Source organism: Tenrec ecaudatus, chromosome 18 (genome assembly GCF_050624435.1).
Source record: "Tenrec ecaudatus isolate mTenEca1 chromosome 18, mTenEca1.hap1, whole genome shotgun sequence".
Lineage (NCBI taxonomy): Eukaryota > Metazoa > Chordata > Mammalia > Afrosoricida > Tenrecidae > Tenrec > Tenrec ecaudatus.
Genome location: NC_134547.1, coordinates 8,381,376 through 8,406,025, shown reverse-complemented (window position 1 = coordinate 8,406,025; position 24,650 = coordinate 8,381,376). Strand labels below are relative to the sequence as shown.

The following is a 24,650-nucleotide window of genomic DNA, read 5'->3' as shown; positions in this document are numbered from 1 at the left end:
ACCCGACAGCTAGTCCCCTCTCTCCCTTCCTCTTGCCGCAGCCTGGCGACCAGGATGTCTCCTGGGAAAGTCACAGTCCGGAAAACTCTGCAGAAACCGCAGAAAGCTGCGGTCAGAGAGACGGAGCCGTCTTAGTGGGCCTTTTGCTACGTGTGTTAGTCTTCCCGGATATGTCTGCTGAAATTCTCATAACGGGAGAAAAATGAGGCCCAGAGAGACTGAGCCCTTCCCTCATACTGCACAGCTCGTTTGGGGGTACATGGGCTGGTACCAAGAGCCCTGGTGGCGCAGGGTTTAAGCATGTGGCTTCGAAGTAGAAAGTTAGCAGTGGAAACCCATCAGCACCTCCATGGGAAAGCTAGAGGAACAGAGACCCAGACAGAGAGGACAGAGACCTAAAGAGAGAGGGACAGAGACCCAGAGAGAGGGGGTCAGAGACTCAGGGAGAGGGGGTTGGAGTCCCAGAGAGTGGAGGCACAGAGACCCAGAGTAAGGGGGACAGAGGCCCAGAGAGAGAGGGACAGAGACCTAGAGAGGACAGGCCTATAGAGGAACAGGGACCCAGAGAGAAGGGGTCAGCCCAGAGAGAGGGACGGAGACCCAGAGAGGGGGTACTGAGTCGACGGAAGAGGACAGCCAAAGAAGGCAGAAAGAGAGCGGGAGAGGTGGGGCGGGGGAAAGTAGGAGGGAGAGGATGAGAGAGGCCGGGGTGCCCGACCGGCCGCGCCCCGCCCCTGCCCCCGCCCCCGCGGGCCGCACAAGAAGGAGCCTCAGTCGAGCGAGCGCACGGCGGGTCTTTATTGAGCGGGGCGCGCGCTCGGGACGCGCGCTCGGGGCGCGTCCAGCACCAGCAGCTTGTGCATGTACGAGTTCAGCCAGTGGCGGCGCTCCAGGGCGGCCAGCAGCCGCGCGCGCTCCCGGAAGGCCGCGTCGTCGGCCAGCGCCAGGCTCCGCCGCGCCCGAGGGCGGCCCGCGGCGACCCAGGCCCCGCCGGGGATGCGAAGGCTGCGGGGAGACGGAGAAAGGCGGTGACGCGCGCATCCGGAGCCGCGCCGGCCGTCCCCGTCTGCCGCGGGCTAGCTCGGAGCCGCGTCGGGGGCGGCTGGCCCTGGCCCCCAGCCCCCGCTCCCCTCGAAGCCCTTCCCGTTCGGTGCGGGTCTGTGGATGCCGGGGAAGCCCCCAGCGTACTGCAAAGTATCTGATCCACGTGCCCGCCCCCCATCCCCTGGCTTCTGGCCTGCCTCCCAGTGCACGGGAGCGCCCGGGAGGGAACCACCTCTTCCCGCCGCTGTCCAGGCTCCGTGGCCTTTCTTGGGGGATCACAGAATCTGCTGCTTTTTTTTTTAATCTCTTTCTCTGGAGGATTCTCTGTTGATGCCCCTTCTTTGCACCCCCTTGTGTCTCTGCCCCCTCCCCCGCCCCGTAAGTGTGTGTGCATCCCTCTCTGTCTCAGCCCCCCTCTCTCTGATCTGTGCCCCCCAGGGTGTCTGAGAGGCTGCTCTCTCTCTCTCTCTCTCTCTCTCTCTGTCCCCCATCCCTGTGGGTCTCTGCCCCCTACTTTCTGGGTCTCTGTCTCCCTTTCTCTCTTGGCCTCTGTCCTCTTCTCTCTGGGTATCAGTCCCTGCCTCTCTCTGAGTCTCTGTCCCCCATCCCTCTGGGTCTCTGTACCCTCTTTCTGGGTCTCTCCCTCTCTCTGGGTCTCTGCCCCCACCCCCTCTGGATCTCTGTCCCCTTTTCTCTCTGGTGTCTGTCCCCCTCTCTCTGGGTCTTCAGCCCTCTCTCTCTGGGTCTCTGTCTTTCTGGGCCTCTGCTCTGTCTCTGTCTCTCTCTGGATCTTCAGCCCCCTCTCTCTGGGTCTCTCTCTGGGTCGGGGTCTCTCTCTCTCTCTCTCTCTCTCTCTCTCTCTCTCTCTCTCTCTGAGTCTTCAGCTATCTATCTATCTATCTATCTATCTATCTATCTATCTATCTATCTATCATCTATCTGGGTCTCTTCCTACCTCTCCCAGCTCCGATCCCTGGGAGACTGGCTCATACATGCATACCTGAGCAGCCCTATGGAAGGCAGGGCAACTCCGGAGGTGGGCTGGATGCCCCAGGGCACCAGCAGCAATAGCAGCAGCAGCAGCCTCACTCGGAGGCCCCTGGACACCTGGCGAGTCTCCATCACCTATAAAGACAGAGATGAGCATTTGGCTAGATCCCCATCCTGTCCCAGCCTGTGGGATCCCCACGCTGCCCGCCCGCCCTCAGGGGAGGTGGGAGACCTACCGCACAGTGGGCTCCTTTGGCAGCAATGTGGCAGTCCCCTTATATTGCCTCTGCAGCCCCCGCGGCAGGCATTGACGCAGGCGGGGGCCGGGGGCTCAGGGTCTGCCCGCTCTAGGCTCATTAGGAACCACCAGCAGTAATGAGGAGCCGGGGGTGGGGGCCCTCACGGCTGCCTGGCCACCAATTAATTGGGACCAAAGCTGGGACCCAAGGAGGAGAAGGAGGGGAGAGAGAGGAGGAGAGGTGGACACTGGGGCGGCGGATGGTGGCGGGGGTGCTGTCCGTGGGATAAAAATAGAGGCTGGCAGAGGGGCCACGGGAGCCAGAGACAGAGTGGAGTGCCGGGGTGTAGGTAAGGGCTGGTGGAGAGACACCGAGACACAGAGGGGTGGGAGGTGGGGAAGGATGGGGACAGAGAGTGGCTGAGGGCAGGGGTACAGGAAGAAAGACTGATGGAGGGGGGGAGGGAAAGGGGAGAGGAAGAAACAATCAAAGAGGATATAGCTGGAGAGCCAGAAGAGCAAGGCAGAAGTAAGATGAGGGAGATGGATGGACGGATGATACTCCAGAAATGCTCATTCAGAGAGCAGTCCAGGTGGGGTGGGGGTGGGGAGGACCAGACAGGTGAAATGATGGCAGAAATAAAGGGTGGGGGAGCAAGCAAATGACTGTACAGAGGGGTGTGGGGAGACAATGGGAGAGGCAAATCAGAAAGGCCTTACAGGGATGGGGTGGGTGCTTAAGTCCCGCCCCTAACCAGACATTCCAGGACCCTGAGGCTTTAGAAACAAGCCCCCTCCCCGACGACGACCCCCCCTCACTGTCATCAGCTGACTCTGGCCCTCTGCTAGGTGGGGAGGTGGGTCAAAGATGAGCTTCAAGCTGGGTCTCTATCTGGGGAGACAAGATGATGGATCCTGGAATCCTAATCCCTCAGAGAACGGTGGGCAAGTGGGTTTGCAGAGGATCCTGTATAAGGGGCCTGGCTTCCAGGATCCTTGGGAGGAAGGCATGGGGTCATGGAGACTTGGGTCCAAGGAGGGAGGAGTGGGCTGGAACCCAGGACTCCTGGTTCTAAAGGAGGGGGTTGGGGACCAGGACTCCTGGGTTTTGAGATAGGAGTAGGGTTGGGGGACTAAGGATGCTGGACTCCTGGATCTGAGGGAGCTTGGTCCCTTGGTGAACTTGATTGGGTGGGGGGGTTCCTCCCCCCCCCACAGGATTTGCCCATGTCTAACTCCCTTCCCCATCCCACAGATGAAATCTAGGCTCTCGGTTGCTTTAAGAGCCCCAGCCTGTGGTTAAGCTTTCAGGATCCCACAGGGGAGAAGTCAGGTGCGTCACCTGCACCCTGGGACCCTCCCCTCCCCCACACCCGCCACACCCAGCGCCATTCTGCAAGTCACCCTTCTGCCAGCAGCTCTGCTCATCTGCCGTCGGACCCCTCTGAGCAGGTAAGAGGCGCCAGACCCCTTCCAGGGCTCTGCCCACCTGGGACCTCAGGTTTCCAGTAAACACAAGAGCTAAGGTTGGGCCCCACAATCATCTCCTTATGGGAAGGTTGAGGGGGCCAGACCCCAAGCCTTTGTTCTTCAAAGACACAGGGCTCAGAGCCACAGGTCCCCTTCTCCCTCAAGACCCAAGAGTTCAGCCCCCCAATCTTTGCTCTCTTGTATAATCCAGTCCCCCCAAACCCCTACTCTCTGAGCCTGCAGGCCCCTCCTCGCTGATGAACAGGGACTTTAGACCTGCTTCAGGCCCTGGAACCCTGAATCCCAAGCCCTTCTCCCTTAGATCAGGGAGTCTCGACCCAAGCCCCAGGACCCTCTTCCTCCAGTCCCCAAAAATCCAACACCCAACCTTCCTCCCACAAGCCCAGGAATCCAAGCCCCCAGCCCCTCTTGCCTCCAACTCCAGAGTTCGGAGTGGCTCTTCTTCTCCACTTCCTTCAAAGCTTCCTCTAGGGTAAACAGCTGTTGGTTCAAGGGGTCCCCCGGCCGCTTAGTGCCGGGTTCTGATGCCCCACAAAGTCTAAGTTGAAGAGCATTGGTGGGAGGGAGTGGGGACTCCAGAGGTGTCTATCATTCGTTCCCAATCAACCCATGGAGCCCTGGGGGTACCGATAAGGTGTAACTAAGACTCCCAAGAAGCCCTTGCTTCTGTGCCCCACCTCCCTTAGCTACCGCGGGCCCCAGCCCTGCGGCCCCCAGGGAGCTGCAGGTGGGAGCGCCCCCACCAACCTGGAGCCTTGTGGGCAGTGCTTACGGAAATGGGCGGGGCCTCCTGGATTAACCCCTTCCTTCCCGCTCCCCCACAGCTGGAGGCGTTCGCTGGAGCCATGAGACCTTTCGGTCCGATCTTCTTCCTCCTCATCCTCCTCGTCTGGCAGGGCTCCCAGGCCGTCCCTTCGGCCGCGCCACCAGCGGGACCCGACTCCGCTACGCTGGGTCACCCCTCGGCCACTTCCCCTGGCGCTTCTGCAAACTCCACTCCCCATCAGGCTGACCCAGAGTCCCCTGGGACTTTGCCTTTCAAGATACCCTATCATGCAGTTTCTCCAGAGACCTCCCCTGCCACTGCCGCCGCCGGGGTCCGTGAGACCCCCAATCCTGCCCTCCTGGGGACCCCAAACCCAGAGGCCCCTGAGACTCCCAAGCCATCACAATCCCTGGGGACCACAAACCCTCACCCTTCCCAAATAACCCATCCAGAATTTTCTGGTAGCCCCAAACCTTATCCCACGGAAACCGTGCAGCTGGGATCCCAAGACACCCCCAAACCTCATCTGTCTAAATCTCCCCCAGAATTTCTTGGTGCCCCAAGCCCTGGCCCTACTGAAAACACTCACCAAGAACCCTCTGGGGTCCCAACATTGAACATCACGGAAATCCTGCACCCAGACCCTCACCCCACCCAGACCGCTGACCCCCAAACTCCAGAGACCCATAACATTGACACCACTCAGATCCCAAGCTCTAAATTCCCCCAGACCGCCCATCCTGTCCCCACTGCAACCACCCGCCCAGAATCCCATGTGTCCCAGGACCCCAGCCCCACGGAAATTCCCCAAACAGAACTCCCCACCACCCACCACCCACTGGCACCAGAGAGTTCCATGACCTCCCACCCAGCTCCCTCCAAGAGCCTTCCTGGGGTTGAGGAGGCGCAGTCGGAGGATAAAGCTCCCTCCTTAAATGAGATGCGGTTCAATCCCACCCAGAAAGTGCTGGTTGCCACCCAACCTGAATCCCCGGACTCGGATTCTCCAGGAACCCCAGAATCGAAGGTCTCTCAAAACCCTCGCCCTAAAGAGCACGATGCCCCTCCTCCCTCAGCCCGTATGGCAGGGCCCCCTGCTTCTCCAGGGCCTCCCAACGAGCCGGTCCCTGCCACTCCGCGGCCTCCCCAGCGGCGCAACCGAGGCGAGAGAGTCAACACCATCATTGTGGTGGAGCGAGTGGAGGAGACAGGTGAGCTGGGAGCTCTCACTGCCGGTCCGAGGACGGAGGGAACCGGGACTCCGGGCCTGAGGGAGGAACGGCGTCCTGGAGAGGGACTCCTGAGTCTGGGGACCTTTAGAGGATCAGACTCCTGGATTCCAGGAAGGAGGGGGCTGGGAGCCCGAATTCCTTGGGCTGGGAGAAGAAAGAGGAGGTTGGAAGATCCGATCACTGGATCCGAGGAAGGAAAAGGCTGGGGTTTGGAACTCCTGGATCTGAGGGAGGAGGGCTGTGGGTGGGTCAGGACTCCTGGTCTGAGGGAGGAGGGACTGGGGGTCAGGACTCCTGGTCTGAGGGAGAAGGAGGGCTGGGGGTCAGGACTCCTGGTCTGAGAGAGGAGGGCTGGGGGTCAGTACTCCTGGTCTGAGGGAGGAGACTAGGGGGTCAGGACTCCTGGTCTGAGGGAGGAGGAGGGCTGGGGGTCAGGACTCCTGATCTGAGGGAGGAGGAGGACTGGGGGTCAGGACTCCTGGTCTGAGGGAGGAGGAGGGCTGGGGGTCAGGACTCCTGGTCTGAGGGAGGAGGAGGGCTGGGGGTCAGGACTCCTGGTCTGAGGGAGGAGGGCTGGGGGTCAGGACTCCTGGTCTGAGGGAGGAGGAGGGCTGGGGGTCAGTACTCCTGGTCTGAGGGAGGAGACTAGGGGGTCAGGACTCCTGGTCTGAGGGAGGAGGGCTGGAAGTCCGGACTCCTGGTCTGAGAGAGGAGGAGGGCTGGGGGTCAGGACTCCTGGTCTGAGAGAGGAGGAGGGCTGGGGGTCAGGACTCCTGGTCTGAGAGAGGAGGAGGGCTGGAAGTCAGGACTCCTGGTCTGAGAGAGGAGGAGGGCTGGGGGTGAGGACTCCTGGTCTGAGATAGAAGGGTTGGGGGTCAGGACTCCTGGTTTGAGAGAGGAGGGCTGGGGGTCAGGACTCCTGGTCTGAGGGAGGAGGAGGGCTGGGGGTGAGGACTCCTGGTTTGAGAGAGGAGAGCTGGGGGTCAGGACTCCTGGTCTGAGGGAGGAGGGCTGGGGGTCAGGACTCCTGGTCTGAGGGAGGAGGGGCTGGGGGTCAGGACTCCTGGTCTGAGGGAGGAGGAGGGGCTGGGGTTCAGGACTCCTGGTCTGAGGGAGGAGAGCTGGGGATCAGGACTCCTGGTCTGAGGGAGGAGGAGGGCTGGGGGTCAGGACTCCTAGTCTGAGGGAGGAGGGTCTGGGGGTCAGAACTCCTGGTCTGAGGGAGGAGGGGGGATTGGGGGTCAGGACTCCTGGTCTGAGGGAAGAGGAGGGGCTGGGGGTCAGGACTCCTGGTCTGGAGGAGGAGGAGGACTGGGGGATCAGGACTCCTGGTCTGAGGGAGGAGGGTTGGGGGTCAGCCTCCTAGGACCACATCTGTGGTGGGATTCAACTAATTTAACAACAGGTTAGCTGCCTAAATGATCGTTTTAAGTTTTTTTTAAGGTAGTTTATTATTTCAGCATGACATCAGAATCCTGCGTTTGCGCAGATGAACTTCAAAATAGCGTAAGGAATGTAAATCTGTGATGTTCACATTGGGCGGCAGGGCAGCCGCCCACCTTAGGGAGAACCCCGGTTACAAGTGCCAATTGAACAACGGGCTCGCCGAACTCCACCAAAAAAAATCCAGCTCCTCCTCCCTCAGACCCAGGCGTCCAGCCCCCCAGCCCCTCCTCCCTGCCGACCGGGTGTGAACCGGTCCCACCACTGGACCGAGAGACACAGAGGCTGGAGCTTCGATCTCTCTCCTTCCAAGGCGTGACCCTGGTGGGGCGCCCGCGGGGCGTGGCTGGCGGGGCCCTGTGCCTGTTCCTGGCCGGGACCGCACTTCTGATCGGCATCTTCCTGCTCCTGTGGTGTCTCTACCGCCGGGCGGCTCGGCACCGGCCCTTCGCGCACCACCGGCTCCCGGACGACGACGAGCCAGGTGAGCGCCGGAGCCCTAGGCTCCTGAACAGGCCCCGCCCACATTTTGTAAGCCACGCCCCTTGAATGACCATCCGCCTCTGGGTTTTGTCAAGCATTGGGGGTGACGCCACCAAAATGTACAATCTCCCCCTATGAAGGTCAGTGAAACCATGACCCCCCTCCATTGTCAAATCCTGCCCCCACCAGGCCTTGCTGGGAATGGCAACAGGCGGGAGCCCAAGGTTCACAAAACCACGCCCCCTCCGGTAAATCTTCGGCTCTAGGCCCCGCCCTATTCTGTGGCCATATCAATAGAGCACCTGGAATGCTTTCCTGGCCTCCTCATTGGCCAGGACGCAGCAGAGGGTCCCAGCCCCTCTGCCGGAGATGACCCGCCTCCTTGCTTCCCCAGTGATGCACCTGGACACCCCGAAGGACCCCTACGACCTCTACTTTTATGCACCGGACGCCTGGGTCCCTTCGCACATCGCTACCAAGCAACTGCCGCCCACGCCCCCGCTGCCACCCAAGCTGCCCCCGCCGCCCCGCGGGGGACCCCCCCAGCGCCTGGAGGCGCTGTCCCCTGCCACTCTCCCCAACAACTTTGTGTAAGCCCCATCTGGGTCCCGCTGAACCTGCGCGTGACCAGACGGAGAGAAGACCCAGGGTCCTGGCCTCCTCCGAACAGCTTTGCTATGTAGCGGGTCCTCTCACATGGAGGGTCTGAACGACAAAAGGCTTTCGCTGTGATCTGAGAACACGCTTTGAAGTGGAATAAACCACGTGTTCCCATGCCGGTCACCTCTCTGGATCCGCGTCTAAGGGAGAGGGCAGGGCTGGGGTCCTTCCAAGGCTGCTGGGTCTGAGACTTAAGAGTTAATGGATGAGGGGCTAGACTCTTGTTCTGAGCAGAGGGGCTGGATCCTGAGGGAGGAGGGGGATGGAATCCTGGGTCTGAGGGGACAGGAGGCTGGAGGCCTGGATTTCTGGGTTTAAGAGAGAAAGGGCTGGAGGCCTGGACTCCTAGGGCTGAGGGAAGAGGGGGCACTGAACTAGGTCTGAGGGAGGATAAAGACTGGAGTCAGGTCTGAGGGAGGAGGGTGATGGGGGTTGAACTTCAGAGGCTGAAAGAGGAGGTGGTAGGGGGCTGACTGGACCCCTGTGACTTCAAGGCAAGCCATAGCAAGTCTGTACACCAAAGCATTTTATTGGGAATGGGGCAGGGCAGGTTTTACAGTCACCGAGACAGAGACACAAAGACACAACCCTGTCCCCTGGGAGGAGGAACACCCCTCTGCACCATCCCCATTCCCTTCCCTGGGATGGGGTGAACTCTCCAGTGAATGCACCCCCAAATCCTAAGCTCAAAGAGGGGTGTCCAAGAGGGAGAGGGGTTCCAGATTTTGGAGCCGCTTAGCCCCTGAGGGACACAACAAATGGCCACTGAGAAACAGGGTGGCTTGAAACCACCCAGAAAGATAAAGTGCAAGGAACTTGGGGGAGAGGGGGGGGTCTTGAAACCACCACGAGGGGCGGGTGGGGGCAGGAGCAGAATTCAGTGGTGGTGGCTTCTAACCACTGAGAGGATCCACTATTTCGACCTGAAAACCAAGTTCTAGAAAGTGCCTTGGGTGGGAGGGGCGTGGGGGAGGAGGGGGGATAATGTTATTCACATAACCATTTTGGTTGCTTGCCATTGGGCTAAGCTAGGGAGAAAGTCTTAGGGGAATTTGGTGCTTCAGCAGAGGGAGACTTTAGAATCTTCTGGGGGTGAGGGGGCAGGAGGAAAGTGCAGGAGGGGTGGGGGGACTTGAAACCCTCGTTTTCCCTCAGAAACGCTGGTGAGAATCAATCCCTGGAATGGGGGTGGCGGGTACGGATGAAATCAACCCCTAAACTGCAGAATGGGGTTGAGAGCCATGTGAAACTCCCAGAGAAAGGATCTTGATTTTTTTTTTCCAGAGCTGGGAGGGGAGCTGGGTAACCTCAGTGGGGGGGGGGGGCCTGGAGTACATAGAAATAAGAGAAAGTAAGAGGTTTGACTGGCCATTCAAAAAAAAAAACAAACCCTGAAGGGAGAGGCCCCGAACCACTGAGGCAGACAAGTGAGGAAGGAGACCCTGGGAACTTGTCAAGAGGTCTTTAGGGGAAAGTGGGGATCCTTGAAACCGCTGGTTTGCAGCTTCACTACCCCTGAGGCGTTCATTTGGGAAGAGGAGAGGATTGGTCAGCACTGGGTACTAGGGAGAGTGCTTCTTAGGCCTGAAGGCTGGACAGGGAGGGGTGGGGTCCCGCGACACTGTAGCTCAGGCCAGAGAAAGCTCGGAGTGCAGGTCCTGGAAACTGCCCTTCAGTGAGAGGCACGTGGTCAGTAGGCCCGGACAGGGGGCGGGGGCCGTGGGGGCTGAACTGTGCTGTGTGTGGCCCCGTAGGACGGGGGAGGCGCGGGGGGCGCCCCGGGGGGCTCGGCTTCATCCTCCATCTCGCTGTCGTCGCTGCCGGCCAGCTGGTCATGGCCCACAAAGCCGCACTTCTCTTCGCTCATCTCCTCAGGCTCCGCCCACGGCTGCTTCTCCCCCGAAGCGAAGATCCCGTAGAAGATGACGCCCCCGTAATGCACCAGGGAAGCGATTAGGAACACATACTGCCACTCCTCCCGCGTCTGGGGGGGGGCGGGGGGAGGAGAGGGCGAAGGGGGACACAACAGTGCAGAGTCAAGTTGCGGTCAAGTGCAATCCTGCAGATTGCAAGTCACAGTGCCCCCAGGTGCCCATGTGACAGTAGAACCGCCGCATTTGGGTTTTCTGGGCTGAAAATCTTTAGGGGGAGTTAACTAGGTCTTGCCCCTACAGAGTCCCAGGGTGGGCTGGAACCGCCAACCTTCCCCTGCCCTCCCCCCAGTTAAAAACCCAGCAAGTAATCTTTGTACCTTCGCGATCCAAATAGGGAAACCAAAAAATAAACAGCTTTTAGGAGAATCCCAGCGGGGCGGGGAGGGGTACAGAAGTTCGAGTTGGAGACAAAGTCAAAGAGGGGGCTCCGCGTTACCCCTTAGAAATATCGAGTTGTTTCCAACTCACAGCAGCCCTCTAGAGCCGCGGACACCCCAGCGGTGTGTAAGCATCCCGCATGGCAGCAGCAAGGGACCAGGAGGGAACAGAGTGGCTTTTAATAAACCCAAAGCCCAATTCACTGCCTGGCGTCCACTCCAACTAAGAGCCACCAGATAGGGCAGGACAGAACTGCCCTTGTGGTTTTGGGAAGCTGTAATTCTTGACAGGAGCGGACAGCCTCTTCTTTTCCCCCCAGGAGTGGCTGGTGGTTTTGAACTGCTGGCCCTTTGGTGAGCAGCTCAACACAACCCACTGCCACCAGCGCTCCCCTAGAGACCCTAGGCTGTCATTGTTAGGGGGCAGAAAGCATAACCTTTCGTCTGCACAGCCAACCTTTATGTTAGTTAATAGTGCGGCATGCGTGCAGATGTGGGGCTACAGATGTGGGAATGGGGGGGCTGAGTGGGCGGGGGGCACACAGACCTTGTGCTTCGTCATGGCACCCACGATAATCGGGCACACCATGCCTGACAAGGTGCCCACGCCATTGGAGATGCCCATGAGGATGCTGGCATAGCGTGGGGCGATGTCCAGGTGGTTCACGTTGAAGCCTGGTAAGAAGGTCAGCAAGAGGTGAAACGCCCCAGTTGCCACCCCCTCAGGCCAGCTCTTTCTAACCCACTCTTTGCCCAGTGGACAGGTCGCCCCCTCCAAGTCAGGAAGTCCAGAGCCCCCCTGTGCTTCAGCTCTGTGGGTCTCACCCGAGATGGCGAAGCCGCTGAAGCCCACAGCGAGGACAAGGAAGGAGATAGCCACGCCTTTGGAGTGCGAGTAGCCAACCACCAGCAGCAGCGTGGCTTCCATGCCGAAGCCTACAGGGAGTCAGTGGCCTGATTGAATCGCCGCCTGCCAGGGCGCAGGCCACCCCACACCACCTCTCCAGGCCGGAGTCCGGCCCCAGCCTGGTTCAAATCCACCCCACGCTCACCACCTCCGAGCTGAGTCAGGGCTTTGACCCCAGACCCCATTGCACTAGCCTGGCACCACCCCAGCCCCTGGAGACCCCACGCCTCAAAGACTCAGGATTATAATCCATCTCTCCAGATGCCACTCTCAGAGTCTCTTTATCCCCAATGTCTGACCCCACCCACCTCCTGAAGGCTCCTCCCCCAGGGGGACCCCGCCCACTACATAAGGCTCTGCCCCATCCATCCCTACAGGTCCCACTCAGCCCCTTGCAGGCTCTGCCTAGTTTGGGCTCCCTTCTGTTCCCCGGAATAGTGGCACCTGCCCTGCCCTGCCCCCGCCAGGGTCGTGGACACTGAATTTGCAGCATGGGCGGAGTTGTTCCATTCAGACCTGCCCTCACGCTGATACAGATTGGCCGCGCCCCTTGGACCCGCCTTCGGACCCTGGCCGCTTCATTTTGTGGTTCGGCCCCTGGACGAGCCCTACCAATCTGGGCTCTGCTCCGCGACCCTCCTAGAGCCACACCCAGATCGCGCCCCTCCTCACTCACCCCCGCAGTTCATCAACTTGCGCACATTGGTGGTGGACATGATCCGGCGGCTGCGCAGGAAGTCGGCGATCTGGCCTCCGATGGGTACGATGATGGTCATGACCAGGTGGGGCAGGGCCGACACCAAGCCCACCTGCGCATGTGTGTGAACGTTACGGGGGGGCGGGGGGTCGGTGCTCAGGGGCTGCAGGGGGGGGGGGGTCTCCTCCGCATCCTGCCTTCCGACCCCTTGGAAGGAATCCAGATCCCCATGGGTCCGCTTCCTCCCCTCCCCCGCCCAGCCTGCCCGGGGCCCACCTTGCTGATCTCGAATCCGAACACCTCTTCGAAGTAGGCGGGCTGGGAGATTAGGAGCAAGTAGAACGTCCAACTCCGGCAGAAGTTGGCCACTATGATGGCGTAGACCGGCATGGACGTGAAGAAGCGCCGCCAGGGAGTGTTAAACTTCTGTAGGGGCCAGAGGAGGGGCCACTAAGATGGAGACCAGCCCCCAGTGGGTCCCTTCCGGGCCACCCTACAGGAGAGGACTGTAAATCTTTTTCCCCCCGATTTTCCAGGTATTTCCCCACTTTTTAAATTATTTTATTGGAGGCTCATACAACTCTTATCACAATCTATACATCCATCCAGTGTTTCAAGCACATTTGTACATGTGTTGCCATCATCATTCTCAAAACATTGGCTTTCTACTTGAGCCCTTGGCATCAGCTCCTCAGAGGCTGTAGAAAGCCTCATCTTTCTCCTGTGGAGTGGCTGGTGGTGTCGAACCGCCTCGATCTTGTGGTTAGCACCGCAATGCTTAGCCCACTGCGCCACCAGGGCTCCTCACTGCAACCTCTGTAGACCCTACGGTGGCCACAGTCCCAGTTGTCCCGGCCCCACGATGACCCTCAGGGGTCCATTAAAGTGAGGCTAGCAGGCTCCTTCCATTTAAATTTGAATCTCCCATTCAAATCTAGCCTGACTCACCTCAATTCAAGGTCTACTCTAAATGAAGCCCTGGCACTCCAATCCCGCCCCGTCCCGGATGGTTTTAAACCATGCCCCATCCAGGATTTGAATCCCGCCGACTTGGCAACTCAGTTCCACCCACTTGGGCCCCAGTTCCACCCTCTATTTGGTCTTAGCCAGTCTCTCCGAGGTTCTCCGGAAACTCGCGCGTTAAAAAACAGTGGTGCGGGTTCAAAACCCCTTTGATCACCTGCCTCAGTACCTGCAAGGTGTACCCCGAGTCCGTCCTCCGTCCTCCGCTCCCCACTCCATCCCCCCACCCCCGCAGCCCGGGGTCCACACCGTGACTGGATTCATGAGTTTGGCACTCTCTCCAATGGCGTCCTCGATGTACTTGCGCTCCTCCTCCGAGATGCTGGGGTGCACCGCCGGGGACTCGTAGGAGACCAGCAGCCAGAAAAGGTACCAGAAGATCCCGAAGCTGCCTGGGAAGGGGGATCAGCAGAGAGATGGGAGCAGGATGACGTGGGCTCCGCTCCGCCCGAGCGCCACCGGGACCCAGGCGTGCGGGCCCCTTACCGTAGACGTAGAACACAGAGCTCCATCCTGAGTACTGCACCAGGACCCCCGCGAGGGGCATCGCGACCACCGCCCCAGCATAGGATCCTAACGGAGGACATTGGTTGGAGGGCAGGATCCTCTGTCCAGGACCTGGAGTGCCCTGAAACCCATTCACCCCCAGATCCAAGAATCCAGGCCCCCACCTCGCTCATCTAAAAGTCCTGGCGCCCAGTCCCCTCCTCCCTCAGACCCAAGGAGTCCTGGTCCTCAGCCCCCTCCTCCCTAATACTGCAGTCCAGGCTCCTAGCTTCCCCTCCCTCAGACATGAAACCCTGAACTCCAGGCCCCTCCTCCCTCAGACCCAGGAGTCCCCAGCCCACTCCACCCTCCCCAGAAGCCTGGCCTCTAGCCCCCTCCTCTCCCAGATCTGAATTCCTGACTCACAGCCCCCTCCTCCCTCATATCAGAAATCTTAACTCTCCAGTCTCTCCTCCTCACAGACGGGGGTGGGGGACCTGGAATCCCAGCATCAACCCCTCACCACAAAAGGCTGTCGTGGCCAGGCGACTCCGCTCTAAGGGTGGGGCCCACTTGCTCCAGATCCCGTGGCAGGCGGGGTACGTGACCCCCTGGGGAGCAGAAACCCAGCGTCAAGGAGAGTGGGTAGGATCAGAAAGGGGGCGGGACAGATGGGGCGGGGCTTTACCTCTACCAAGCCCTGCAGGATCCTCACGAAGATGACGCAGCCGTAGTGGACGCGGGCCGCGGAGGGGATCAGCATGTTTAGCGTGGACGTCGCCACGATGGCAAAGCCAAAGACCCTGATGAGGGGAGACCATGGTCCCCAGAAGGTTCCAGCAATCTGTTCTGCCTACGGTTCCGCCCTCCCTGGCTACAGCCTCGCAGGCTCTGCCTTTCCCGGAGCCCTGGGCCAGCCTTCCACAAACAACAGCCCTTATTTGAAGACCCCGCCCCCTAATCCTAGGTTGCTCCCCGACCCCCAAGATCCGCGCACAACTAGGAGACCACGCCCTCTAACCCCATCCACTGCCTTGATAATCCCCGCCCAGCCGGAGATTCCACCTCCGTTGTACCTGTTGGCTGCGAATTTTTGGCAGATAAATCCTCCGGGGATCTGGGTGACAATGTAACCCCAGAAAAAGGAACCATGTATGAGGCCGACAGTCTCTGGGTCCCAGTTGAACTGGGCTTTCTGTAGATCAAAAAGACACATTAAACCAGCCGCCCAGTCCCAGGCGCTGCACCTCTCCATCAATCAGAGCTTCGAACCCAACCTCACAGCCAATCGACAGTCAAGGATCTCGCTTCGCCGCCATAACGCCAATCAGCGCCCACTCCGGCAAGCCGTCCTTCCGTCCAGCTAAATACAACTGCTCACGTTGCTAGGGCCAATGCTACCTTAGCAACGGGACCATACCTGCCTAGACAATAGGTTTCGCCTGTTTCCCTGTCTCAGCGTCCCTTTCCTGAAAGTCTGGGGACCGTGTAGGATGATAGGAGACTTGTTCCACTTCTATCCCGCTTCCTAAGAGCCCTGGTGGCCCAGTGGGTTACGTGTCAGGCCGCTAACCGCAAGTTCGAACCCACCAGCCGCTCCGTGGGAGAAAGATGTGGCTTTCTACTCCGGTAAAGAGTCGAGGCTCATTTGGGAATCCCACAGGGGCAGTTCTACCCTGCCCTATAGAGTTGCTATGAACCAGAATCCACTCGATGCCAATGAGCAAATGCTTAAACCCTCAGAAGCCTGCAGGGGCAGTTTTATTTTGTCCATAGGTCGCTATGAACTGCCTCGATGGCAGCAAGTTTGACGGTTGAGTTTTCTTTTTGAAGGAGAAGCCCTGCTTCCTATGCATCCCACTGCATGCTGTTTGCGAGTGACCTATGGGAGAGGGATTGTCTGGCCAAAGGGGCGGGCCTGGTAGGGATTCGGAGGCGTGGCTTCAAGTTGGCTCCGCCCCACCGGAATGAGTGCTCCGCAGAGGAGAGAGCCGAGCTAAGAGGCTGGCACGTAGAGGTCGCTATTGCAATAAAGGTGGAGCCTGAGATGGGGCGGAGCTTGATGCCAACGCAAAAACAGGGGGCGGGGCATGCATGGGATGACGTGAGCAGAGTTGCCTGTAAACTCCAGATGGTAGAGCGGCGAGGCACAGGTGCGGCGGGGACTACCTGAAGGCTGTTGCTGGGGCGGAGTTTATATTTTGCTGCCCGGACCGGACAGGAGTCGGAGGGGGTGGGACTTCATTACTGTTAGGGCGGGGCTTAGACAACTGGGAGAGATCTAAGGTGAGGTCGCCGCTGAGAGGGCGGAACTCTGTGCTTTGAAGGGGCGGGACCGGGTCCCCGCTCCTCCGCAGCCTGAGGTGGGGGCGGTGTGCTACCTGCACCACCAGGTGCCCCCCGCGGTGGGTAGTGCTGTTGTTGACCATGGAGACGATGGCCACGCCCAGGTTGCAGCGGATTCCAAAGCTGATGCAGAAGCCCAGGCCGCTCATGATGGCGATGATGTAGCGGCGGGGGAGGCCGAAGCAGGTGCAGTCCAGCACAGGCGGATCCCGGGCCTGCGTAGTCACCGGACGCCCTTCCGCGCTCAACTCCAGCGTCTCGGCTCCTTCTTGACGCTTCTCGAGAAGGCTGGGTGGAGGCAGCAAGAGTCAGAGACTGGGGGGGTTCCTGGAATTTTATCCACCGGTCTGCAACCTAGAACCCTCGTCCCTCAGATCCAACAGTGCGGCCATCAGCCCCCACCTCCCTCATCAGATCCCAAAGTCCAGGTCTCCAGGCCCTTTGTCCCTCAGGCCAGGAGCCCGGGCTCCCAGCCCCCTCCTCCCTCAGATCCAGACTGCCCTTGGGATCCAGGTCCCCCGCCCAGCCCCCACCCCGCAGCCGACTCCGCAGCCCCTTCTGCCAATGGGAGTCTATTTGGGGAAGCTAAAGGTGCTAAGGAGATGCTTCAGCAAAGGTGTCGAGAGAACAGCTGCTTCGCAGCCCATCTGCTATATATACCGACCCTCCTCCCGGTCCCACCCCCCACCCCCACCAACTGCCCTTCTGGCTCCCAGGCCCAGGGGTGAAGCTGACAGCCAGTCCATTCGAGGCCAGTCACCGGAGGCCAGTTCCCTGGGAAGCAGGGGTCTGGGAGACATCCCGACCCTGGTGTCCCCAGCCTAGCCCTGGATCCCTGGGGGTATTGGGTTCAGGCCTTCAGCCTGGGAGGCAAGCAGGGGGAATGTCGGGTGGTGTCCTAGCAGGAGACAGATGGACCTGGTGGGGGATTGGCCTGGTTCCCAGTGTGGCTATCGCCCCCGCCTGCTCTGGATCCAAGACGGAGGCTGTGGTGACAGTCAGGGTACTTGGAGGGCTGCCTCAACCCCAGAGAGAGGCTGCAGGGACAGCAGTGGGGAAGACCCAGAAGGAGGGGACAGAGACCTGGGTGGGGGAGAGACTCAGAGAGAGAAAGGGAGAGGGGGACAGAGACCCAGAGAGACAGGGATAGAGACTCAGAGAGAGGAGGACAGAGACCCAGAGAGAGATGGGAACAGAGACCTAGAGAGGCGGGGTGGGGTGGGGGGTGGGGTGGACAGAGATCAGGGAGAGGAGACAGAGACTCAAAGGGAGACAGAGACCCAGAGACAGAGGGACAGAAACCCAGAGAGAGAGACCCAGAGAGATGGGGAGACAGAGGGAGGGTGACAGAGACCCAGAGAGAAAGGGGCATGAGACTCAGGGCCAGGGGAGGGCAGACACCCAGTATGTAGGCAGACAGGCACTGGGAACAGGGAAGAGAAAGGAGGAGACCAGACAGGGCACATGCTGGGACGTGATTTGTGAGGTGGGGCTCCTCTCTGAGGCGGGTAGGTAGCCAGGGGATGGGCTGGATCCCAGGAAGGGGCTAGAACAGATGGAGGCGAGGGAGACTGGGGCGGGGGAGGAAAAGAACAGGCAGACGGTCTGGGCGGGAGGTGGGGGGAGAGGGGAGAACATAGCAGCCCCTCCCCATCCTTGAACTTAAGGAGGTGGGAGGGATGGTGAAGAAAGTGGGGGAAGGGGGGAAGAAAAACAAACAGAAGGATGGACACTCCCCAGAGAGAAGAGATTGAGCCCCCCCCCGCCGGAGTGAGCAGTGCAGGGTCCCAGGGGCTCCCGCTCTGTCAGAACCAGCTGGCCAATGGGAGGGAGACCTGGACACTGAGTGATAGCAGCTATGTGACCCTGGAAGCCAAGATATGGTTGCAGCTCCTGAAACCTGAGAGTCTTCCTTCACAGCAGGAGATGCCTGCTCTCCAACCCAGGCTCTGAGTGGGGGGCCTCAGCACCCCACACCCATGAGGGGCACAGGCAGATGAGTGAGACTCCAGAGAGGCTGATGGGCCTTATCTGGGGAGGGGGCAGAGAACCAGGGGTGCAGAGAGGAAGCTTGGCCTAAAGGTGTCACAGAAGACACACAGAGGGGGGCAGCCTGGGAAGACGTCAGTCCAGGTGGGGGGGGGGGACTGGGAATGAGGAAAACCAGCAGTGAGGACCAGGGGGGCAAGTAGTAAGCCCAGACTCTGGAGGTACCTCAACAGACCTCTCTCTCTCTCTCTCTGGGTTTCTGCCCTCCCCCATCTCCTCTATACCCCTCTCCCCCCCCCCCCCGGGTCTCTATCCCCTTTCTCTCTAAGTCTCTGTTCCCCTCTCTCTAGGTCTCTGTTTCCCCTTTCTCCCCTTCTCTGGGTCTTTGTCCCCCTCTCCCTCTTGGTCCTCTGTCCTCCTCTCTCTTGGACCCTGCCTCCACCTCTCTGGGTTTTCCTATCCCCCTTTGATACTCTCGTTCTACCCATTGCACAATTAAGGAAACCGAGGCTTGGCAAGCGGAAGCACCTAGTCCAAGGTCACACCTGAGAACCTGAAAGGGTCTGGTTTCCTCCCTGCCCCAAGCAGCTCCTGCCCAGCTGGCCTGGCTCTCAACAAGGAGGCCCTTGGGTTCCCTGCCCTTGTCATCACCACCCCCAACTGCCATGTCCTTGTCCCAAGCTGGCCTGTGTTCCCATCTGTTTCCTGGCCCAAGAGGAGCTTCCTCCACCCCCACTCCAGTATCCCTCCTCTCCAGGGAATCTCAGCCCCCAGCCAAGCACTCCCCTTTATCAGACCAACTGACTTCTCCCTTCCAAAGAGGAGCCTCAGTTTCCCTAATTGGGTCTAGAGGACTGAATGGGATCCAGCTGCTGTGTCCAATAAAGAGCAGCCCCCCACTTTCTCCCCAACCATCAAGACTGAACCCCAGGATTTAGATGCTAATGTGCTCTACTCAAGAGCCCTTGGTAACTCTCCAGGGATCCAGGGGGGCACTCTAATGAGGGGTGGGGGTATCTCAGGTGGCACACCTGGAAACAGAGGGAGGAGGCTGAACCCCTGAGACCCAATCTCCCACTGCCACCCCCTTCCCAGCCCCTTCTGTCAGCACCAGCACGTCCCTGGTCTCTCTCTCTCCTGACTTCACACCGATGTATTTTGAGAAACTCGTGAAAGGAGGCGAGAAAAGAAGGGTGGGGAGGGGCTGGGAAATTGGGAAAAGAAGAGGTGAGGTTATCTCAGCCCCCCCCCTCACTGCGACATCCTTCCTTCCCCCTCCCTCTCCCATTCCTAAAGGGGAGGGGGGAGGAGACTTGGGAGCTAGGAGGTGATCTGCAGCAAGCAGGACTAGAGATAGACTTTGGGAAGCACCTGCCAGGCTTGGCGAGATGGACAAGGGGCGACTACTATGGATGGGGCCACCAGGATCAGGGGGTGTGAGCAGGGTTGTCGTGCTGGGGAGGCTGCCCCCTCCCCCACTATGGCCAGATTATTTTTAGGCTTTTCCGCAGCTGAGTAATTTCTCTGACGTGTAGCCAGGTTGGAGTTGGGGGCAGGAGACCGGGAGTAGGTATCCAGACTGCCCTGAGGAAGATCTCGGTCACTGGGGTCATCTCCCTGGCTGGGGATCCGAGGCCACATCTTCTGGGGAGTCTGCCCAGTTTAAGAGCCTGAGTTTGGGCCTGAAGCTCTTGCCTCCCCTGGGGGCCCCAGGCTACCTGGGGTTTCTCCTCCCAGCTGAAGCCCCGCCAATACAAGGCTGATGAGCTCCAATCCGCTTTAGCTCCAGATTAACCTCTCTGAGAGATCCAGAGAGATGGGGTGGGGGTGGGGGTGCGGACATAGATCCAGAGAGAGGGGGACAGATAGAGACTTGGGGGAAAGGACAGAAATCCAGAGATAAGTGGACAGAGACCAAGAGTGGGGTGAAGAGACCCTGAGTGAAGAGGACAGAGACCCAGGGGGGAGAGGGACAGAAACACATCAAGAAATGGGGGCGGGGGGGGGGGCAGAAACAGACACATAGAGAGATAGGGGAGACAGCCACAGAGAGAGGAGGATGGACAGAGGGTCAGAGAGATGGAGAGTGTGGGCCTGAGAGACAGGGACACTCAGCTCCAGGTGAGTGATCTGAGACTGGCCCCAAGTGGGGTGCAGATGGAGAAACCACCAGGGGTTGATGGATCAGGAGGATGGTCTAGAGAGGGGAAGCACCGTCGGTGACCGAGGGGAGAGCTAGCTAGAGGCCTGGAGGGAGCTCCCGCTCCCGGTCCGTCTACGCCCAGGAGGTACCCAGCATCCGCTGACCACGCGCCCGTACCCCGCCCAGGGTCCCCGAAGCCGCTCACCGGTGCAGCCTCCCCAGGGCGCGACCCGCCAGCTTCCGAAACTCCTCCTGGCGAAACTCCATGGTGGCGGTCCCTGCCTGCGGTGCCCCCACCGATCCCCCCGCCCGCGGGCCCGGGCGGCCGCGTCCGGGTTCCCGGGGTCCGCCCCGGCCCGGCCGGCCCGGCAGCTCCGCTCGGGGGGAAGGAGGCTGCGAGTGCTGGCTGCCTGGGGAGGGGGGGGCTGTCGCAGGACTCCGCGCCCCGGGGCGGGGCGGGCCGCAGAGTCCCCGCCCCTTGCATGCTCAGACCCACCTCTTTCGCGGCCCTCCCATCCCGCTTCTGGCCCCGCCTGGGCCCCTCCCAGGACCACGCCTCTGAGCTTTGAACTCCCACCTCTAAACGTAGTCTCGCCCCTCAATTCTGGTCTTTCCCCAATTGTTCCTCACTTTCCCCACCCTCTCAGATCTCTCCCGTTGGGATTTCCTCCTCCTTCTGAGGTTTGTCTCCCCACTTCCGTCTCCCCCCACCCTGGTTTCATCCACCCATTGCACCACCTACCTCTGTCCCAGTCCTGAACCCCAAACTCACATCGAGCCTCCCTTTAGGACAGAGTAGAACTGCCCTTGTGGGTTTCCGAGGCTGTAACTCTGAGCACAGAAAGCCTCATCGGTCTCCTTGAGGAGTGACTGGTGGGTTTGAACTGCTGACCTTGCAGTTAGCAATCCAGCGCATAACCCACTCTGCCACCAGGGTTCCTTCGCTCTGGTGCCACCCGCTAAACGCTGGGTGAGATAGTTCTATCTTCCTCCTGGACCCTAATCCCCTCCACCACTTCCATTTCCAGCCTCTGAGCGCTGTCTTTCAACCCCCAGTTCACCCACCCATGACCCCTGGTTTTTCCTCCCCTACCCACTTTCCTCACCCCGAAATTCATCCCATATGAATTGCCATCGTCCTCCCACGTTTGAGTCCCATCATTTTTCCCAGTGCTCTTCGGACCCTGGGCGCCAACGCCCCTCCCAGTTCCTCCTCTCTCCGAGTCCCTTCGCCTTAGATCCGCGCGCCTCCCTCCCCAGATTCACACCCCCATCCTTTCCAAATCCCTCCGGAATCTGTGCTGTCTGTGTCCGGACCCTGTTGGGATCTGTCTCCGCCTTCTGAAAGCTGTCCCCGCCCCGTGGGGACCGCCCCGCCCCCTAGACGTTGGCCCCGCCCCGCCGGACTTGATCAATGGTTATCCTGGGACCGCGACCGGCAGACAGGGCCGGCCCCGCCCCTTTCTCGGGACTAGCCCCGCCCACTGACGCTGCCACTCACACATTGCCCCCTCTCCTTCCTCCTCCCCCCTCCACTGCCCCGCGCCTGGAGTCAGGTCCCTGGAGAGGGCTCCGATCCCCACAGCCTCGCCGCGTCGGGCTGCAAATGCATCTGGGATTAAATTTTCATGAGGTGGCACGAGCCCGCCAAGGGGCGGAGGGGCAGACGGCGCGGCTGCCGGGCGCCGCCGACGGCCACTGCCTGCGGGGCTCCCTGCCTCGGGCCTGCCGCCCCTGGGTCTCCAAACTTGGAGGGAGCCCCGGGCTCCCGGGGAGGCGGCGGCTGCGGACGCGCGGGGCTGAGCTCTGCAGGGGGTTAGGGGCCCAGACTCCTGGATCCGGGGGGGAAGGGGGCCGGGGGCTTGGTCCCCTGGGTCTGCGAGAGCAAGGGGCTCGGGGTCCTGCACTCCGCCGCACGGACGCGCGATGGACCCGGACACCTGGGTCTCCGGGAGGAGCCGCCGCGGAGCCGTCCTTAGGCGCCACCTGGTGGCGGCAGCCTGCGCAGCCCGGAGGCGGAGGCGGCGGCCGCGGCTCGCGGACAGGTGTGAGGGCGGAGCAGATGGTGAAGAGGAGGAAGTGGGGAGGGGGCATCGCTACTGCCAAATCCCGGGCCTCCGCCGGGACCGTCACCATGGAGACAGGGACGTCGGGAAGGACCCAGCCCTCATCTTCGTCAAGATCCGCGAGTTTTCTTCTTCCCACGGAGAGAGGCGCTTGAAGAAGTCCCAGAGGCCTTGCAGGGGCCACCTGCTCCGAAGGCCGCTGGGAGGTGTAGGTCATGCTCTCTGGCGGGCACATTCGACTTATCCTGGAACTACTCTGTGTCACCCCATGTACTTATCCTCCTAGGACTGGGGGCGGGGGGAGGAAGAGTGAGGCTGTGAATCATTCAGTGATAACGTATATGGTGCGTGAGAACGCACAATGGGTTTAGAGCTAACCCCCAAAGTAGGCAGTTCGAATCTACTGTCTTGCCTCTGAGCAAGGCCTGGCAATTTACTCCTAACAGATGCCAACCGAGAAAATGCTATGGAGCCGGGCTTATAGGTAAAAATAGAAGTTCTACTCGGGAGTCATCATGGATTGAAATAAACTATATATATATATTTATATTTAATGTTTAGGCCAGTGGTTCTCAACCTTCCTGATGCCTCGACCCTTTAATACAGTTCCTCATGTTGTGGTGACACCACCAACCCACACCCACCCCCTGGCCTAATTGCTTTGGTTGCTACTGCATAACTGCAATTTTACTGTTATGAATTGGGCAACCCCTATGAAAGGGTCATTCGACCCCCAGGTTGAGAACTGCTGGTTTAAGCTCTTTGGGGTAAATTGTTAAGACTACGAACTGCAAGGTGTTGGTTCAAACTAACCAGCCATTTAGAAGGAGATATAAATTGCTATCCGGTGTGCCTGACCCAAACTTTCAATCACCTCCTATCCATGTGATTTTAGACATTCGACAAAGAGAACCCATGCGTTTGAATTATGGTGCTGGCAAAGAACATAAGAAGTTATCATGGATTGTCAAAAGAACAAACAAATCTGTCTTGGAGGAAGTCCAGCCAGAATGTTCCTGGGAGGCCAAGATGGTGAGAATGGTGAGACTTCATCTCGCATACTCTGGGCATGTTGTCAGGGGAAACCAGTCCCTGGAGGACATCGTGCTTGGTGAAGTGAACGGGCAGCAACAAGGAGGAAGGCCCTCAACAAGCTGGATTGACACAGTGGCTGCAAGGATGGGCTCAGCCATCAGGACAATGGTGAGGCTGGCAGAGGACCGGGCAGCGTGTCAGTCTGTTGCGCACAGGGTCAAGGAGTAGGAACAAGCTCGACACCCACAGACATCAGGAGTCAACCTGATGGTAGTGAGGTGTTTGTGGTTTTTCCAAGGGAGGCATTAGGACACCTTGGGGTTATAACAGAACATAAATGATCCTTATGAGGGTAACATTGGGGATTGGGAGACTCCCAGAGGAGCGAAAGCTGGGAGTTTTGCAAAGCTTTCTAGGAAAAGCTCGATAAAAGCGATGATGGCCAGGGCAGAGGGACCCCAGCCGAAGACACAGGTCAGGAGTGGGGAAGGTGCCGGGCTGTATAGAGTTGGGCCTGGCTGTGGAGTGGAGCAGAACTCAGGGAAGAGGGGAGTTTCCGAGGGCGAGGGGCAGCAGCAACTCAGATCACGAATGGCCCGGCGACTTCTGCAGAATTGAAGGCCCTGACAGGATGGGGAGGCTTGACTGCTGAGTGTGACCCGAGTGGCTTCAGTTCTGACCCCTGGCCACCCCATGCACAAAAGAACCATCTTCACCATGGCTATGGTGGGCAGGCCCATTTGTGCAGCCCTGGTTGGGGGGTGGTGGTGGTGGTGATGGACTGAACTACTACATGCAGGTGTGCAGTTGGAAACCACCAGGCACTCTGAGGGAGAAAGGTGGGATTGTTGACTCTCAGAACCCACACAGACCCTCTCACAGCGTCCTATTAGAGTCGCTATGAGTCGGAATCGACTCAATGGCAGTGAGTTTTCTTAAGAGTATTTTGAGGAAGGAGCCACCAGTGGTGTCATGCTCAGCAGTTTAAAACGATCAGCTGCTTCTTGGGAGAAAGATGAGGCTGCCTGCTCCTCTCCTGTAAGTCTCAGAAACCAATAGGGGCCTTTCTATTCTGCCCCTGGGTCAGAATCGACTACTCAATGGCAGGGAGTTTGGAAAGGGGAGGGGGGCAGGGTTAGATGCAATGTGAGCGCCATCCGACTTGGAGCAGGTGCCTGGGTGGCTGAGTGGGAGGCACACTGAGCAGCTAACCACAGGGTCAGCAGTTCGAACTCACCAGCCACTCCCAGAGGAGAACAATGAGACTGTCTACTCCCATATAGGCTCCCGGTCTCAGAAA

The 24,650-nt window shown here is 59.6% G+C and overlaps 3 protein-coding genes across 3 annotated transcripts; 1 reads left to right on the top strand and 2 right to left on the bottom strand.

The window, feature by feature from the left end:
- Positions 1 to 797: 797 nt before the first annotated feature.
- PTH2 (parathyroid hormone 2) lies at positions 798 to 2,166 on the bottom strand. The gene is made up of 2 exons (XM_075537899.1): positions 2,045 to 2,166; positions 798 to 1,005 (listed from the first exon to the last, which is right to left on the bottom strand). The coding sequence occupies exons 1-2, from the start codon at positions 2,164 to 2,166 to the stop codon at positions 798 to 800; spliced, it is 330 nt and encodes a 109-aa protein (XP_075394014.1).
- Positions 2,167 to 4,539: 2,373 nt separating this feature from the next.
- On the top strand, positions 4,540 to 8,281 carry GFY (golgi associated olfactory signaling regulator). The gene is made up of 4 exons (XM_075537898.1): positions 4,540 to 4,717; positions 5,075 to 5,740; positions 7,518 to 7,688; positions 8,082 to 8,281. Exons 1-4 carry the CDS (start codon positions 4,540 to 4,542, stop codon positions 8,279 to 8,281), a joined length of 1,215 nt encoding a protein of 404 aa, XP_075394013.1.
- Positions 8,282 to 10,037: 1,756 nt separating this feature from the next.
- On the bottom strand, positions 10,038 to 20,516 carry SLC17A7 (solute carrier family 17 member 7). Its single transcript, XM_075537266.1, has 12 exons — positions 20,455 to 20,516; positions 16,153 to 16,405; positions 14,848 to 14,966; positions 14,460 to 14,574; positions 14,295 to 14,382; positions 13,772 to 13,858; positions 13,535 to 13,677; positions 12,539 to 12,688; positions 12,242 to 12,374; positions 11,484 to 11,594; positions 11,206 to 11,333; positions 10,038 to 10,331 (listed from the first exon to the last, which is right to left on the bottom strand). Exons 1-12 carry the CDS (start codon positions 20,514 to 20,516, stop codon positions 10,038 to 10,040), a joined length of 1,683 nt encoding a protein of 560 aa, XP_075393381.1.
- Between the last annotated feature and the right edge of the window lie 4,134 nt (positions 20,517 to 24,650).